Consider the following 15,033-nt stretch of genomic DNA (forward strand, 5'->3'; position numbering starts at 1 on the left):
AATAATAATAAAAAAGGTGTTAGTTATATTGTAAACTAAAACAACATTTTGTAGTTTTTCAATGTTACTTCTTTATCAAAAGAGTAAAATACGTATCGTAATTTTTTTATTTATATTTCATTCTCTTGTTTGTTGTTGTATTATTTAGTGTGTGTTATATTTAATATATGTTGTTTGTTTTTGTTTTAACAATATAACATATCATCATCGCATCATAGTGATTTTATAAAAATATATAATATATATTGAATTTGACAAATTGTTTCATCAAAATTAAAAACAATAGATATTTAGGTAATAAACACATTAGAATAAATTTAATGTCTGCAATAATAATATACATATGTATATGTATATTTATATAAAGTTTTACAATTTTATTTCAGTAGTTAACATTCGCAAAATAGCGTAATTTCAATTTCTTTAAGAAATATATATTTATCATTTGTTTTACATACATTTATATAATTTGTTTTTGTTTGTTTTGTTGTTTTTTTCTTTTTTTTTGGATAACCATTTGGGTTGGAGAGTAAATAATAAAATAGAAATGTTTTACAATTTGTAAGCTTCATGTGCTGTGATTTCGTAAATAATGTACAAAGATTTATAGTTATATGTAAATCAAAATATATGTATATATAATTATATATACTGCTAGAAGTATATATAAAGGATGGTGGTAAAAACTTCTATCCAACAAGTCTATATTCATGAGGCTGAGAAACACTTATAGAGTGGTCGTGTTTGTGTGTGTATGAGAGAGGGGGCGGGGGTGTAGAATTAGTGAGTGTATAATAAGCGTTAATTTTTCTGCAAATACTCTTGCACTACTTCTATCTATCTATAAAACTATACAATTCGTCAAGCACATTAATAAACAACAACAACAATAATATCGTTTCGAATTGTTTGCCAAATAGCTTACAAACTAAAAATTGTTAATACGAAATATAGAAACATATTTCGTAAACAAATTAAAAACCTAATAATGCTAAAAAATTTTAAAGACACACACGAGAAGGGTGCTAATAAATAAAATTCCTATAAAAATCTCAACAATTTTTATTTTAAATTAAGCCTATATTTAAACAATTATCAACTGATTTTTTTATATATATATTTCAATATATATGTATAATGATAAAGGCATTTGAGGATTTGTTTAGGGCATATATTGGGGGGTTAGACCTTTTTGGGCTTATTTCAGAATTCAGAGACACAAATAGACAAAAAAGAATCACAGAGAAACAAAAATTAAAACATTTTGTCTTCATTAATTAAAAACTTGTCACATAATTAATTTACTACTATCACTATCACTTTGCAAATTAAACGCACACATATACACTCACTGCGAAAAACTGAATTAAGGGACATTGGTTGTTGTTGTATGTATATAACTTTTGTTTTCCTCCAGTGGACTAACTGGCAAAATGAATAGTGTTCTAAATTATAAATTAGTTATATTTACCACATTTTATTCTAGTTTTATGCCGCTATCATCGCCACCGCTTGGCCACATTTTATCAACAATTTCGGTGATATCGAATTCGGGATCATCGAGTTTTTGTGATTTGCATTGTTCTTGTTGTTGATTTTGCTGTGGATGTTGTCTTGATAAATTATTGCTGCTGCTCATGAGCGTTTTAGATGTTGTTGGTGTAACATTCGATGCCGAAGTGGACGTTACATTTGCATCGTCGCTCCAGAAACTGTTCAAACCAAGATTCATTGATGTTGAATGTTTTGAATTGTTGAGTGTGGCGTTGTTCCACAATAAATCGTTATTTAAAACTGGATTCTGTATTTGGATAAAAGAAAATGAAAATTTAGCCATGTTAAAACCAGTAAGGAAAGGATCAAAGTCGGGCGGGGCCGACTAAATAATACCCTACACCACTGTGAATATGTAAAATATATGTATATGGGAGCTAAATCCAAATCAGAACAGATTTTGATATAATTTTTCACACTTATTTGTAGACCAAATTCCGTAATATAGTCCAAATTTCATCAAAATCGGACATATATAGCGTGTTTCGTGCATCAAATACCTATACCGGTCGAAGATATATATGGGAGCTATATGCAAATCTGAACCGATTTCGATATGATTTGCCACAGTTATTTCTAGACTAACTACGGTCGCACATTCCAAATTTAATTGAAATCGGACATATATTACTTAAATCGGGCGAAAATATATATGGAGGCTATATCCAAATCTGAACCGATTTCTATATAATTTGGCACACTTATTTCTAGACTAAATACCGTCGCACATTCCAAATTTAATTGAAATCGGACATATATAGCGTGTTTAGTGCATCAAATTCCTTAAATCGGGCGAAAATATATATGGGGCCCATATCCAAACCTGAACCGATTTCTATATAATTTGGCACACTTATTTCTAGACTAAATTCTGTCGCACATTCCAAATTTCATTGAAATCGGACATATATAGCGTGTTTCGTGCACCAAATGCCTTAAATCGGGCGAAGATATATATGGGGGCTATATCCAAATCTGAACCGATTTTTACCAAAATAAATAGCGTTCGTCCTTTGGCCAAAAAACTATCTTCCCCAATTTTCATGCGAATCGGACAATAAATGCGACCTGTACTTTGTGTACAAAAATACATGGACAGACGGACATGCGTAAATCGACTCAGAAAGTGGTTCTATGTATATCCCTAAAAGGAACTATGGGTCGATCTCGTTTCCTTTTGCATGTTACAAACTAATGCACAAAGACATAATACCCCTTACCACATGGTGGTGTAGGGTATAAAAAGAAAAAAGTATCAGTCAGCTGTGCCGACAGAGATATATCCTCAGCCTCGGACCTAAAGAAAGCATGGACTTGCACCCTAAAACCAATTGTAAAGTTGTAACTAGGGAAATATAAACATGTAAAAAAAATTAAAATCGATCCAAGACGAGTCTTTAAGCTGTACTCTTTCCAATCTTTATATGGGAGGTACACGAAAGATAGGTCCGATGTAGTTAATAATCGAACATAATCCGAGTTTGTAAGAAATAACACGGTGTACAACGTTTGGACCAAATCCCTTCGATGGTTATCTTACGTTCCAACCAGTTTGGTTGGTACCAGAATTGTAAAGAAGTACAGAATTGTCCCCGAAAAAAAAAATTCCGCCGTCGTAAATGGGCACGCAAGAAGAACATGTTGCAAAAAAAAAATCAAAACGATCCGAGACGAGCTGTTAAACTGTACTTTTTCCAAATTTTGTGTGGGTGTGAATCACTCCTTTCCACAGCTATAGTGCCCATTATGCCAAGAGCCATGGACTAGCCCACGAAAAACATTATCAGGTATGTGATGAAAACCGAATCGAATCGATTTGCGAATCGAAAGCGTATATAGTCGGAGTGCCGTTGATGATATATATAGTTTTACTTCGCAAACGGTTCTTATTTGAATAATATTTTTAAAATCCATTGTCAATTTCATTAAAATATTCACCTAAATTAGAGATATACGATTTCGATTTATGGCAAAACGAGTCGAATCGTTTTCCATCACATACCTGTATATATCGCTAAAATCAGGACCACAAGAAGTACTTTCGTTAAAAATTCAAAGTTCATTTTCTCGCGATTCTTACGCAATCCACAAATCTTACTCCCTCGATTTTGGTACGGTATCTATGATCGATCATTCCTTGTTAGAGTAGCAAGGCTTTGGAATCACCTGCCTCTTAACTTGCGAAGTTTTGCATATTCACCCAATACATTTAAACGTAACGTAGCCCGGTGCCTGTAGTACGTGCATTATTATTAACATGGGATTTTAATTCATTACCTTTCATTCTTTTTGGCTGGGGAGCCGTTTTTCTAGTTTCCTTTTCTTTTAATTTTTGTCATTATTTTTGCAAACTATATTTTTTTTATTTTTGTATAATGTTATCTTAGTCATGGATTAATCAGCAAGATATTTTGTATTTATTTGTAATGCGCACTTTGGTCTTAAAGACTTTTTGCATTACTATGTATGAATAATAAATAAATAAATAAATTTGTCAATGATCCTTGAACAGCCCTAAAACTAAGCTCACACAAAAAATTTTGATCTTTTGTGATGGAGGCACCCTAAGACGATTTCCAGTTTAAACCTTCGTGAAACTTGATGTACGTTTGGTATAAACTTTTTGATGTGCAAAGTTTCGGTCAAATGGTATAATCAATTTTCGTACTCATAAGTCATTTGATTTGGGGCCGGCAAGGTTATTTAGAGCTATTATGACATTATCTCAGGAAGTATGGACTTGCCCCCGAAAAAAATTGCGCCGTCGTAAAAGAGCTATAGTGCCCATTATGCCAAGAGCCATGGACTAGCCCACTCATCAGTGATTTGATTTGGGGCCGGCAAGGTTATTTAGAGCTATTACGGCATTATATCAGCAAGTATGGACTTGCCCCAAAAAAAATTGTACCGTCGTGGAAAGGGCCGCAAGCACAACCTGATGCACATTTGTGTGGAATTTACTCGAAGGAGGAAATATTAAGATGTGCAAAGTTTTGGACACATTCGGTTACTCCCAGAGGTATCGTGTGCACCATTTTAGCGAAAATTTTGGGGGGAAGGAACCCGAAGGTGTGGAGCGAATTTAAACTAAGTTTGGCCAAAATATTACGAAGGCCGAATTTTGGAAATTTCGTGTGCTTCAGCCTGCCAGACAGACGGACATTGCTAAATCGAGTCCAAATTGTCTGAAACTGATTTCGCCTAAACATAAAACCATTAATGTGTATATACCCTTTATAGTCTAAAGGCTGAGGGCATAATTATAATTTAGATTAAGGGTTCAATCAATCAGACACAACAGAACAAAAACAAATTGCATTTGAAAGAGAAAAAAATCGATGACAGAGAAACCACTCTATAGCCGATATGTCTGATGAGCCGCTAACCAATGGCGAAATCGGTCACATGATGGTGGTTGTGTGGGTTCGAATTTTGGGTTTTCCTTTTTCACTTGCAAAAATCATCGGTCATTAACTCCAAAGAGTTCGGCAATCGGCAAAATTTTCAAATACAAGAGAATTATGTTTTGGAAAAACTGTATTTGGCATTGCGACAAAAGTTTCAATGAATATCTATGTAAACACTTATAAGATTCTTGATCTGGCTCTTGCAACATATACATGCGAGGATCTGGCAAGACATGCCTGGTTGTTAGGTATCGAAGTCATCAGAGATCAAAATTGCTGTATGGGGTCATTACTGGTCATTGCAGCATTAGATCTATGAATGGGAGGATAACAACCTTGAGTACTGCAGGCTATGTGACGATGTGGAAGAGATTGAAACACTGTGTCTTTCCTATACTGGCAGGCTGTTTGGAGTGCGTGTGATAGTATCTCTCTTTTATTTTTCCTCCATAGACCCCGCAGATCTGTTAAATTATTGCAAGAGCCTTAAGTGGCTATGGGGCGTGTCATCATAGACATGGTAAGTTAATCACATTTTTCTTCCATAACTCTCCGTATATCTGCTCCCCTCCTACATCTTTCCTGTCCCTCTCCCTTCCTCTCCCCTTTCTATATCTTTTCAGGATGAGCACAATGGAATACTAGTCTTCGAGTCAAGGAGTACCACTCTCCAGAGTAACCGAAGGAGTGGAGCGATCAAGACAATCATGGCTAAATCGACACTAAATTATGGGGTCTTAAATCATTTCCAACCTAATAGCTGAGGATATAATACCTATTGTTACCACTATCTGCCATCACTTTACATATATCGCACCTGTTCAACAAAAGGGTAGTAACTCAAAATTTTGAAATTTTCACTTTTCATCAAAAAACGATACATAATAATCAACTCCACCTACTGTAAAAAACTCCCATTGTTTTGTCTACTCTTTCGTCAAAAAATACCGATAAGTCAATTGTCATCTTCTCAGAATAACTACTCTGTATCAACAAAAGAGACTTATTTCAAGTTGAGCCCACATGTTTCAGGCATTTACATCGCGATTTTTTCAGCCGAAATAATTTCTCTACTAAAACAAACATTTGTTTCAACAAAATGGCAATAACTCGAAAAATGGTTAGAAATGGGACCAAATACTTAATGAAATAAAAATATATCCAGTGGTGTAGTGTAGTAAAAACATATCTTTACGATGGCACAGTTTTTTGTGTATTATACCTTTAACATTAACATAAATCGTTTTTTTTTTTTGTCTCTACTGAAAGTAGAAAATTTTGAGTTACTACCCTTTTGTTGAACAGGTGCGATGTAACTACCCTACTTTTCGAGATATCGTAAAGTATATTATATATTTATTTAAATCGAAAACTTTGGTAGACGTTTTCATGATTATATACCAATTCTCGAATGTTATTATATAAATAAAAATAATATACATATATCAACATATGCATGTACTTGCCTTGGTTATATCCGATTCATAATTATTTCCTCCCAAGATTTGATACAAGGGATTGAGATCGAAAGAAAAACGATTCAATTGTTGTTGTTGCTGATCATGCTCTTCGACACCAGTAGAATCATTTAAAAATGAAAGTTTTGAGAGGGCAGCTTGCATATTTTCATAGTTATCGACGAATGTATTTGTTGTAGTCTGCGATGATGTTTGTGTTCCTGATGCTGCAATATCGGCAACATTATCCATAAATGTGTCCGATGATTGTGATGTTGCATGCTTACTCAGCGACATACCCAACGGATCACTATTGTCCAAAGTGAATACTGTAAAATCGTTTCCATTGTTGCTATTCCTATTTGAATTGGAAGTAGGTAGCATGTTATCATTATCTTGGGATATAAGAGCGTTCCAAGAATCTACAAATGTGTTTGTGCTGTTATTTGTAGATTGAGCCATCGATGACGAAGAAGCCAAACCCTTGTACATTGGACAAATGGGTCCATATTTATTTCCTAATGCTGATGTAGATGTTGGTGGTACATCAAATGTTGTTGCGTCATCGTCTAATATAGAGTCTGATCGCACAAAATTTTCCCTGTCGCGAAACAGTGTCGTTGACGGCGATGGCGGCTCAATATTTACACCGTTAATTGTTTTGATATAGGGAATACCACCGCTGTTATTGGACTGTTGTTCATTGTTATTGCTAATATTCCAAAATGGATTTGTTTTATCATGCAACGTCACAGGGTTTTTATTCTTTACTCGACCAGGATCCTTAAGAGTAGCACCCGATCCTTCCAGGAAATTCTTCCCTTTGAACATGAAGTTTTCCGGCATGTTTAGAGGGGGATCTACTAAATTGGCAGTAGACTTGTTATTGTTGTACTCGGGTGGATTTTTATCGAAGAAAACATTAGCGTCTAATGGTGGTCGCTGAGTGGAAAGTTGATGTGGTTGTGTTGGTGGTGGTGGCGTCATATACATGGGCTGATTATGGTTAGGTGCATATTCCGAAGGATTCAAAAGTGGTGGTTGACATGACTGTTGATTGTGGACATCCCACATGGTGTTTGGTGCAACTTTCTGCATTTTTGTTTTGGCCATTCTCATGGGTATGTCTCCTCCGCTTCCAGTTGGCATTGCTTCAGTGTTATTGGCATTTCCAAAAAATGAGATAGGATGCCCGGAATTAAAATACTCTACCGGCGGCATGGTCGAATTGTTGAAGATATTTTTATGCAATGGACTTCCTGATGGCTTATTTGAGTTTGTGCCCTGTAAATTCGGTGGGTTTACAACGGTGGTTACATTTAATGGGTTATGCACGGAAGATCTGGGTGATGGAATGCCGTGTCCTGAGATACCTCCAACTGCACCACCTGCCGTCATTATTCCGCTGTTACTTATGGGGCCTCTTATGTTATGGGGACGCATATTGGGAGGCATTGGCATACCCATATTTGGCATGCGCATATATTTTCCACCATAATTGATGGCTCCATAAGGCATGCCGTCGTAGTTAGATGGATGTTTATGCATGGGTGGAACATTTATTATAGATGTAGGTGCATTAATTCCCAACAAGTGTCCATGTTGGGGTATGGGGCTAGAGTGCAAAGCATTATGAGGACCTTGCATACTTAGGGGTGATGTTGTATTAGAAAGTTCACCCATGTATGCAGTTGAATCCATCATGTTGGGGCGCATAGCAATGCCAATGTTTCCACCACTAGTTTCATTATTGGAGTATTTTCTCATGGGGGATGACTTCATTTTAATTGGAGAGTTGCCGTTGTCCATCGTATTAGACAATGTAAGGGTTTGTTGCAGCGGATGTGAAGGAACCACATTGTTCGTTGAATGCTGACTTTGGTTTTTGGAATATTCATTTTTAATATTCTCCAATTGACCGCCAGCAGGAACACCTGCAACTGTATGTGGTCTTATCATGCTTTTGTCTCCAGGCCCTGTTCTTCGGTGCTTAGCTCGATATCTCTGGCGTTCCTCAGCAGAATGCGCAAATGTACAGTTTGGGCCGCGTGGACACATACGTCTTTCTGTTAAATCGCGACACAGACTTATCTTGTACTTGCCATTGGCATTCATCGGTGGTGTCGGATAGTCTTGCACCTTACGATTACTGTGATATTGCATGAATTTCACTAAGCCCAGAACAACAAAACGAACAGCTTCCAAAGCCTTTTCGACTTCTTGCCATGTTGGGGGCGGGCTTTCCGGCGATGGGTCTATAGAAGCCAAATGCTTCAATTGTGGACGCAAACTAGATAGATTAGTTGGATCTCCTGTGCGCTGCAAGGCTAAAACCAACTCTTGGACAGATTGGGCAAATGATGAGGGTGTTTGTAATGTATCGCATATGCTCTGCATATGTGACTTATGAGATGTGTTTCCATATAGCAAGGACGACCACTGGTCGGGAGCAATTCTCAGTCCAGCCTCCGTAGCAATTTGGACAATCTGAGCATCGTGTTCGCGACGCAATGCTTCATAATTGCGAAATTCCTCTTTGAGTTGCATTAGCGAGGAGTCACCTTCTCTTTTTGACACCTTAAAACAACTTGCTCGATATAGCAACTGCACCACATGACCAATACTGGTCTTTGATGCTGGCAATGAGCTGTCAATTAGACGCTGTACAACATACATTACCAGAACTTTGCGAGATAATGCCGACCCATTTTGTAACGCCTGTAAGACCAGCTTGAGGACTTCTTCTTGCATGGAGGGGCCCAAAAACTGACAACCGCGCGAACGGACAGCAGCCCAAAGGCATAAACTCAACTGTTGCGGATTCTGATGTTGCAACAAGAGTTCGGTAACAGTCCGCTCGCCCAGAAATCTCGCCGTTCGTACCGCTCTTATACGACCCTCCTCTTCCATTAGTTGGCAGTTGACCAATGTAACCAGTTTGCGCAGCATTGGACGAGTAAGCAATGGGTTGCCGCTATTTGTAACAAATGATTTCAAATACTGGGCAAGGTCTTCGATGCATTTTTTAGAAGATTTATATGATTTTAAATCATCCGGCTTTAGGTTACGAACGCTAGGCGGCATATGTTGATCTCCTGCTGCACAATCATTTTCGCTTGAAACTCCTCCTCCGCCGCCGCCTCCAAATGTTTTATTCGTGTTGGTGGAGTTTTTCGTATTGGAACTTGTATTAGATGTGGAGGCTCCGACGCCGCTGCTACTACTGTTGGCCTTAACATTGCTGGCATTTCCATTATCATTGCCATCCCCTGAGTTAAGTAGTTGCAATAAAGCATTGTTTATTGGTAAATTATCAACATCTGTTGTTATTGATGTCTGCAATTATATAACAAAAGAGAATAAGTTACATAAAGACTAATAATTATATAACAGCCTGTTTCTGTAAAATTCTATGCGGACGAATTCTGTCGATATACCACCAACCAACTGTTGGGTTCATTCCAAAATAAATGAAATATTTATCAAAAACAGAGTTTGGTAGTAAACCAAATGAATTCGTTCGTGGAGAAAATTATAGTATCCGGCTGTTCATATTAGATAAATAACACACCTGATCGAACGGACATTGACGACTGTAAAGTGTCGATAGACAGACACGACATATTGTATGACCACAGCCTAAACTTATGGGTAAACGTTGATTTGTTGAAAACTCGTTTTCACATATGGGACAGGTATAAAATTCTGTCCACGAAGGCGCCTGAAACGGCATTCTGCAAGGAAATAAAGAAAAAATTTGTTATTTTAAATAAAAGAGATTAAATGTGTAGGCGTTATAAAAGCGTAGAAAAAAGTATCAGTCGGTTATGGCGACAGATATTGGCCCACAGCAGCACTTCCAGCAATACACATGTAGGTCGTCATGGGTATCGTGACATCAATTCGGGCCTAATATGAATTTAGGCGGCTGCATCGTCCGGATCTTCTGCTGTGTTGGAAGGAGGTGGTCTCCGAGTATGGAATTCACGCCGCACCTTTGTACTGCCAGCGCAAATACATCAGTGTGAATGCTAATCAAGCCTACTTGATAGGTTCGTTGTTCCAGGGCTTCTAGCTTATACATTAGATCTCTCTCTCTCTCTCTTTCCACATCACGAAGATTTCTCTGTCTGAAGGGGGGAGTTTGTCCACTTGATTGTGGGAGGGATAATCACTGCCGTAACAACCAAAAGGTATTACATCGACAACATCTTGTTGATGGCCAGATTGTCAACTGGTGTCACGAGGAGGCACCATCGACCAAACATTTGTTGGTGGTGAACAGTGTGACAGTGGATTTAGAGGCAATCCAAGCGCTGCCAGCCAGCGACTTTAGAACCCTGTTCCAACTTCTGATCTTGTCGAAAACAGCTAAAACATGCCGTCGAACGTTACACTCAATATCTTGAGGTAGTCATTGGTAGCAATCAGGGAACCATCTACCAAAATGTTCAGGGAGAGTCTCATTTGATGGTGGTGAACAGTGTGACAGTGGATTTAGCTGCGTATATTTTCATATTTCTCAGATGGAAGAAATACACTAAAGCAGATATGTAGACATTTAACCTATGAGATATGTCATCGACGGTAGGACCCAACCCAAGTTCTGCTTGCCAGCAACTTGAGAACCTTGTTCCCACTTCTGATCTTGTCGCAAATAGTTTTGGCTTGCGCGGATGGCTTAAGCATGCTGTCGAACGTTACATCCAATATCTTGGAGTAGTTGGTGGTCCATATAATGGCACCATCGATCAAAATGGGGACCCTCATTTCAGCAGTGGATTTAGCGGCGGATTTTTTCGGAACAACTCCAGTTTAGTAAAAACTCTCCGATTTTTTTGAAATTTCTTCCAGAGGTAGATATTGTTGCGCTGATTATGGAAACCGGTTACCCGGTTATTAGACCCGAAAGTCCGGGTACAAAACCCGGGTTAGACCGGGCTTTACTGAACCGATTGCTACAAAATGGGTATCATTGGAAAGCTTATGGATACCTATCCAACAAATGGTCATATAATGGGGTTATTTTCAGGTGATCAGGTGATATAACCCAAAAACAGGTTTTTGGACCCGGATTTTTCCATATTATTATACCTCGCACTTTAACCTTTCCAAAATGGTGCTATATGTTGTAATACCTTCTCTGGATCCAGAGATATGACCCTTAGAATCTTGAGAACTCGGTCCTGTAGGGCTCATTTCTTTACATTATAGGTGTCTATGGGAAATTTTAAATTTCTAAATTGAACAAAATTTTCTTTTAAATTATAAATTTTCTTTAAATGGACGGCCTTCGGCCGGGGATTTAAGACTTTCTCCTATGGACAGGTGCAAATCTAGGGAACGGGAAGACATTTTTTTTAAATTATAAATGTTTCTTTACATAGCCGGCCTTCGGCCGTGGACTTAAGACTTTCTCCTATGGACAGGTGCAAATCGCGGGAACGGGAACAATATGTTATTTTAAATTATAATTTTTTTCTATAAATAGCCACTTGGAAAAACCGTGTTGTCGAGATTCTAAGAGCCATATCTCTGGATCCAGAGAAGGTATTACAACATATAACACCATTTTGGAAACGCTAAAGTGTGAGCTACAATCTGGCTTACATTAAATTGGACCCCATAATGGGCCCATTTTCGACCTTTGGGGGTTTTATGGAGAAATCCGGGTCCAAAAATCAGTTTTTGGGTTATATCACCCGACCATCTGAAAATAACCACTTGTTGGATAGGTATTTCCATGAGCTTTCCAACGATACCCAATTGTAGCAATCGGTTCAATAGAGCCGGGTCTAACCCGGGTTTTGTACCCGGACTTTCGGGTCCAATAACCGGGTAACCGGATCCGTCCCCCAAGAAAATTATACATTTCCGTGATCAGCGCAACAATATCTACCTCTGGAAAAAAATGCAGAAAAATCGGAGAGTTTTTACTAAACTAGAGATAAGCCATATTTTCATATTATTGGAAGAAAGTCTGCTATGTATGTAGACATTTAACTTATCTAGCTGCATGATTGAGGCGTCATATATATATTTAGTACTGCCATTGAGATTCCGTACACTATTCCATTCCAATCACTTCAACAAAAGATTTGAGATCTACAATTCTATTGAATGTCCCAATGTCCTTGTGGCAAAAACGCCATTGAACCATATGTGAGTATATTTATCAGCTGTTTTACGTTGCAATTACGCTAGTATGGGCAGTTGGGGGATCCTATGAGGAAAAGCGTACATACCCATTTACTACTGATACATACAAATGTACACACAATATACTTTAAAGTACATTATGTCAACTAAATATTTTCATCAACAACATTGTTAAACCGAAAATGAGTTTTGTTTGAAATCATTTTCTACACACAAATATACGAACATACACATTTGCAATTTAAACAATACCACCAGTTTTTATCATTCCTGAATTTTGATGATAACGTAAGCAACTTACGACGGCGACAGAGAACGTTGATTAATGACATTTTTCATCTATCTAAGGCCTTGTACACACGCTGCGACTTTTGATGCATGCATCACCATTTTCGTACTTGTAGGGTTGCATTTTTTCGTAATATTGTAAGAAGTGTAACAAACAAGTACGATTTTACATACATGTTATGATTGTTGAATGCATGTAGGTATAAATTGTTAAACCAAAATTATTGAAACGGGTAAAAATACATATGTAAATAACAAAATTTTTGGAAAAAACATTGTTAGGTAAAAAATGTATTTTGCAACATTCGGGTTATGCTTGGTTTACTTTTACGAATCCACTCGATTTCAACTGTCAATTCCATTGCTTAAACGTCAAATGAAATCCAATGGATTTCGGATGAGTTTTCATTTGACGTATACGCAAAGGAATTGACAGTTTAAACCGAGTGGATTTCGTAATGTAAACCAAGCATTATTCCATTCTACGAGATACAGGTAATAAAACTCCGACAATATGGGTGTTCACAGAATTATAATTATTGAAATTGAGCAACGAACGACGTCAATATTAATCCAATCGATTCAAAAAATTAAATTAATTAATTAATTTTAACATTCTAAATGGTATTAATAAATTAAATGATTAGTCATCAAATTTTACATTTCATACATTTCGTACATTTTCATTCCCTCCATCACTACTATTTTTTGCAACACCGCTAAAAAAATGGTGATGCATGCATCAAAAGTCGCAGCGTGTGTACAAGGCCTAAGAAAAGAGCAGCAACAAGCAGTGTCGTGAGCAGTAGGTTGCCGTAATACAACATAATACAAAGAAAACAATGCAATGCAGAATACACAAAAGCTTCTCAGCTGATTCTGGTACGAGGAGTAAACTAAAACTTTGCTAAAAACTACTGGACGTAAATAAATAAGAAAATATCCTCAAACGACACTTTTTAATATTATATCTTCATATAAAATGGACATAACAAAAAAAGAAACTATACGTATATATCACAAGATATATAGAGGTATACAGCTTCACATATGTGCATAAATAGAAGAGAATAATAATTGGCTCATTCGTTGGTATTCAATCGAGAAAAAATACATTAGAGGAATATGCGTAGGCCACTTATAAAAAGATTTGTGTTTTCTTTTTTCATTCTGTTGCGGCCAGTGCCATTGCGGGAGGTGGGAGGTGTCATCTCAAAGAAATGCCACAGACAAAGAGTATCGATTCACAACGTCATTATGTATTATTAACATTAGCCAGCAGCACTAGTAACACAATTATGATACAATCACAAAATGCCAACAAATAAAACAAAAAATATACAATACGATATTTGAAAAAAAAAAAATAAGTAATCAACGTCAGCAGCGCAGCGCTGCGTGCGTTGCATTCGAAAAAAAAATTTCACAAGTTCAGCTTCCAATATGAGTAACAGATGTAATTTTTTTGTTAAATCTTCGATTCGATTTTAAAATATATTACTTTAAAATTTATTCCACAATTTCATTGAAATAAAACAATAGCAAATCAAATCCTTTGAACTTTTTAATATATACTGCATAATTTTACTTTATAATTTTTTTTTTGTTAAAGAAAAGTTGTTACGTTTCACTTTTGCTTTTCTGCTTTTTGTCCTTTTCTTTTTTACACACCTTCAAAATGCACATATTACTCTTTTCTTCAGAAATAAAACTTTTTAATTATAGTTTGTTCGATTTAGACACACAGTTAGCAATTTTACAATGAATTATTTCTAAATTAAATAAACAAAATTCACTCAAATCGACGAAAGACTCGTCTAAATAGGTATTTTTGTATTTTTTTCGAGAAATTAAAGAAAAATGACAAATGTCTTTTATATGACAAATAAGGGATCTGTAAATCGAATTGAAAAAATTTCGATAATTAGATAAAATATCGAAGTTTCGAGTAATGAATCGATAATTCCAAGCTAAAGTTGCCAACTTTAAAGCCACCCGCTGAAACTTTCTCAGTAGTCACACGCGCAAAATTTTCGACGAAACTTTCCCATTATTTTGGCGTTCACAGATCGAGTTCCATACTAAGGTAATTTTATGAAAATGCTGTATTGGGGAACTCGGTCTATGAACGCCAAAATAATGGGACAGTTTCGTCGCAAATTTTTCGC

The 15,033-nt window shown here is 36.6% G+C and overlaps 1 protein-coding gene across 2 annotated transcripts; it reads right to left on the reverse strand.

Annotated features, from left to right (window-relative positions):
* Positions 1 to 289: 289 nt before the first annotated feature.
* On the reverse strand, positions 290 to 14,788 carry roq (RING finger and CCCH-type zinc finger domain-containing protein roquin). 2 transcript variants are annotated; one of them, XM_073987596.1, is made up of 4 exons: positions 14,537 to 14,788; positions 9,990 to 10,152; positions 6,428 to 9,754; positions 290 to 1,801 (listed from the first exon to the last, which is right to left on the reverse strand). In XM_073987596.1, the coding sequence occupies exons 2-4, from the start codon at positions 10,149 to 10,151 to the stop codon at positions 1,478 to 1,480; spliced, it is 3,813 nt and encodes a 1,270-aa protein (XP_073843697.1). In that variant the 5' UTR covers position 10,152; positions 14,537 to 14,788; the 3' UTR covers positions 290 to 1,477. The 2 variants fall into 2 exon arrangements, with proteins under 2 accessions (XP_073843697.1, XP_073843698.1); XM_073987597.1 differs by lacking the exon at positions 14,537 to 14,788 and adding an exon at positions 14,367 to 14,508.
* Positions 14,789 to 15,033: the final 245 nt, after the last annotated feature.

Source organism: Musca autumnalis, unplaced genomic scaffold (assembly GCF_047663935.1).
Source record: "Musca autumnalis isolate F117 unplaced genomic scaffold, ASM4766393v1 scaffold_4, whole genome shotgun sequence".
In the NCBI taxonomy this organism is placed as follows: domain Eukaryota; kingdom Metazoa; phylum Arthropoda; class Insecta; order Diptera; family Muscidae; genus Musca; species Musca autumnalis.